At 37.5% G+C, this 3,453-nt stretch overlaps 1 protein-coding gene across 1 annotated transcript; it reads left to right on the top strand.

Moving 5' to 3' along the window:
- Positions 1-227: 227 nt before the first annotated feature.
- Positions 228-2,538, top strand: LOC100782569 (cyclin-D3-1). The gene is made up of 4 exons (XM_003536574.5): positions 228-1,058; positions 1,170-1,371; positions 1,540-1,670; positions 1,847-2,538. The coding sequence occupies exons 1-4, from the start codon at positions 480-482 to the stop codon at positions 2,141-2,143; spliced, it is 1,209 nt and encodes a 402-aa protein (XP_003536622.1). The 5' UTR covers positions 228-479; the 3' UTR covers positions 2,144-2,538.
- Positions 2,539-3,453: the final 915 nt, after the last annotated feature.

The raw sequence follows: 3,453 nt of genomic DNA, 5'->3' as shown, positions 1-3,453 counted from the left end.
TCTTGATTAATGTTGCATCACGAAATTGAATGAGGGAGCAAAACTTTTTCAGCATAATGAATAAAATGTGCCAAAATTAAATTCACTACATATGAGGTTGTTGTCATGGGTCCAGCTTGGTGTGTGTGCCGTTAGATTTATGCAATTCTGCCCGCCAACTAAACAAGAACACCGAAAGCACAAAGAATTCCATATAAGCAAATGCAATAGAATAGAGTATATATATTATTACTACTACTTACCATCACAATTTTATATATAAAAGACAAGCGTGAAACCCACTCAGCTGAAGAATCAATCTCTCCCTTTCACCTTTCTTCATAGCCTACCACTTTTCTGCTTTCATCTACTCTCACTTCTCTTCACACACTGAGACACACAGAGAGAGAAAAATAAAGGGTGTGATGGGTGTCTTACTGAGTGTTTTCTTTTTATAATGAACAAAGAACTGCACACCCTCTTCTTCACCGAAGAAGAAGATGGCAATTCAGCACCACAATGACCAACTAGAGCATAATGAAAATGTCTCATCTGTCCTTGATGCCCTTTACTGTGACGAAGGAAAGTGGGAAGAGGAAGAGGAGGAGAAAGAAGAAGAAGAAGATGAAGGTGAAAATGAAAGTGAAGTGACAACAAACACTGCAACTTGTCTTTTCCCTCTGCTCTTGTTGGAGCAAGACTTGTTCTGGGAAGATGAGGAACTAAACTCTATCTTTTCCAAAGAGAAGGTTCAACATGAAGAAGCCTATGGCTATAACAATCTGAACAGTGATGATGATAATAACAACAACAACAATACTAGTAATAATAATGTGCATTTGGACTCTTGTCTCTCTCAGCCTCGTCGTGAGGCAGTGGAATGGATGCTGAAAGTCAATGCTCACTATGGATTCTCTGCTCTCACTGCAACACTGGCCGTTACTTATCTGGATAGGTTCCTTCTAAGCTTCCATTTTCAAAGAGAGAAGCCATGGATGATCCAGCTTGTGGCTGTCACTTGCATCTCTTTGGCTGCAAAAGTTGAAGAAACTCAAGTGCCTCTTCTCTTGGACCTTCAAGTAGGTTCATCATCGCAAAACTTTGTCCATTCAAGTGTGTTTTTTTGTTCATTCATCTTAGATAGATAGATAGATATCTTATATCTTATAATGACGATGTTGTGTTTTCAGGTGCAAGACACAAAGTATTTGTTTGAGGCAAAGACTATTCAGAGAATGGAGCTTCTGGTGCTGTCCACACTCAAATGGAAGATGCACCCCGTGACACCACTCTCGTTTCTAGATCACATTATAAGAAGGCTTGGATTGAGAACTCATCTTCACTGGGAGTTTCTCAGGCGCTGTGAGCATCTTCTTCTGTCTGTGCTTTTAGGTAAGCATATTTAAGAATAATGACTATAGCCCTCACTATTTCAATAGCATTATTGAGTTGACTTAAAAGACTTTTAACTTTTTTTTCCATCAGTACAAAGAATGAATGAGGATGTTTTGTTGCTTTTATTTTCTTATCATTTTGGTATGCGTGTTCTGTTGTGTCTAGATTCAAGATTTGTTGGTTGTCTTCCTTCTGTGTTGGCCACTGCAACAATGCTGCATGTTATAGACCAGATTCAACACAGTGGTGGGATAGAATACAAAACTCAGCTTCTAAGTGTTCTCAAAATTAGCAAGGTTAGTGTATAGATCAAGATGTCAAAGTACTATTTGTTTATTTAACATTATTAGTTCATGTACATGATTGTGAACATGTTAATTAGATTAAGATTAAATAAAAAGCTGACAATGTCATTAATGTACATGATAAGCACATTATTTGATCCTAGTTTACTGGTGTGTAATTTTAACAGGAGAAAGTAGATGAGTGTTATAATGCAATTCTCCAACTCTCAAAGGCCAATAAATATGGTCATAACAACATCAACAACACTAGCAAGCGCAAGTATGAGCAAATCCCAAGCAGCCCAAGTGGCGTAATTGATGCTGCATTTTGCTCTGATGGTTCCAACGATTCGTGGGCAGTGGGGTCATCATTGTTATATTCACCACCAGAGCCTCTCTTCAAGAAGAGCAGAACCCAAGGACAACAAATGAATTTGTCACCACTTAAACGGTTCATTATCGGAATTGTTGGCACCTCTCCTTAATTAATTAATACCCTTTCACAAACCAAAAAAAAAAAGTCTTAATATTTATTTACTGTGGTAATTAATCTTTCCATGCATGCTGCTGAACTATAGTGCCTTCCCCTCTCTATGGGTATCTCTTCATTTCCAACAACGTGCCACATTCATTTAACATATCTTGAAGAGGCAAGGTGGAGGTTCAGGAATGAGTGGTCTATCTCTGAGGGAAGAGGAGGACAAAGTTGGCAATGAAGAATTGAAGACTATCATCAGCGAGCACTCTATAATATGTTTCAGGCACTCTTTTTTTTTTTTTTTTTTTTTCCGTTCAATGGGTCGCATATAGACCATACCAAATTTGGACATATTTATATCATATTTTCTATAATAAATTGGGAACAATTTTCTTCATTTGTATATGCTCTTATTCACTTCCCAGTGTTGTGTGCTTGAATTTTTTTTGTTGGAGGGGGGTACTGTGACATAGAGATGAGAGTCGCAAATGGTCCACCCTAAGCTTTCTTTACCATATGTTTTCTTATGATGTGGTTTTATAAGGTAAAAAACTAGTGAGACAAAACAAAATAAGAAGGGTTTTTGCACACATTAAGAAGAGAAGGATTTGTTTGCATGTGAAGGGAGTAGTAGTTTGTCGGCCAGTGGGGTTTTGGTCATAGGGGAGGGGGGCGGGTTTCTTGATTGGGGGATTCAGTCTTTTGACCTCGTATCAAGGGCCAAAAACTTGGTCTTATAACATTGAACTCAGCCTAATACTACTACTCTATAACCTAACCCCAGACCCACTGAAAACAACACCAAACTATTCATTAGCTTAGCCCTATAGCTACAAGAGCACTTCGAGAAGGGCGTCAACAATAGCGTGGTCTGTCTGTAGGGCCCTCTAGTTAATTATACATGTATTTTGTAGCACATATTGTTGCCTTTGCATGTCATTATTTGGTAGATAATTAGAGTAAGATAGCATTAATTAAGCATATGGTACATTAGAACCTTTTAGTTGGAAACTTGAAAAGATGTGCAATATTAATTGCATACTCTTCCTTCTGCACATTCTTAGAGGCATGTAAGGACGAACATGCTAGCATAATTTATTTTGGTTTATATGACTTATCCTACATCTCTGCGAATCCAACAACCGTAACGCTATAGTTTTTTTCCCTAAGCATAATCTTGTTTACAGTGGAAATTATATACCATTAGAATTAAATACGATTTTTCCGCTAAATATATTATTGACACTCATCTGAATACAAAAAATCTTATATGATCATATCAACTCTCACAGTAAGACAATAGCATAATTTAGACGG

Source organism: Glycine max, chromosome 10 (assembly GCF_000004515.6).
Source record: "Glycine max cultivar Williams 82 chromosome 10, Glycine_max_v4.0, whole genome shotgun sequence".
NCBI classification, from domain to species: Eukaryota; Viridiplantae; Streptophyta; class Magnoliopsida; order Fabales; family Fabaceae; genus Glycine; species Glycine max.
Note: the sequence above shows the minus strand (reverse complement) of the source record. Positions and strands in the feature narration are given on the sequence as shown.

Coding starts and splice junctions, on each gene's coding strand:
- LOC100782569 (XM_003536574.5), top strand. CDS start 480: ATGGCAATTCAGCACCACAATGACCAACTAGAGCATAATGAAAATGTC. Junction 1,059..1,169: donor CTCTTCTCTTGGACCTTCAA/GTAGGTTCATCA, acceptor TTGTGTTTTCAG/GTGCAAGACACAAAGTATTT. Junction 1,372..1,539: donor TCTTCTGTCTGTGCTTTTAG/GTAAGCATATTT, acceptor TGTTGTGTCTAG/ATTCAAGATTTGTTGGTTGT.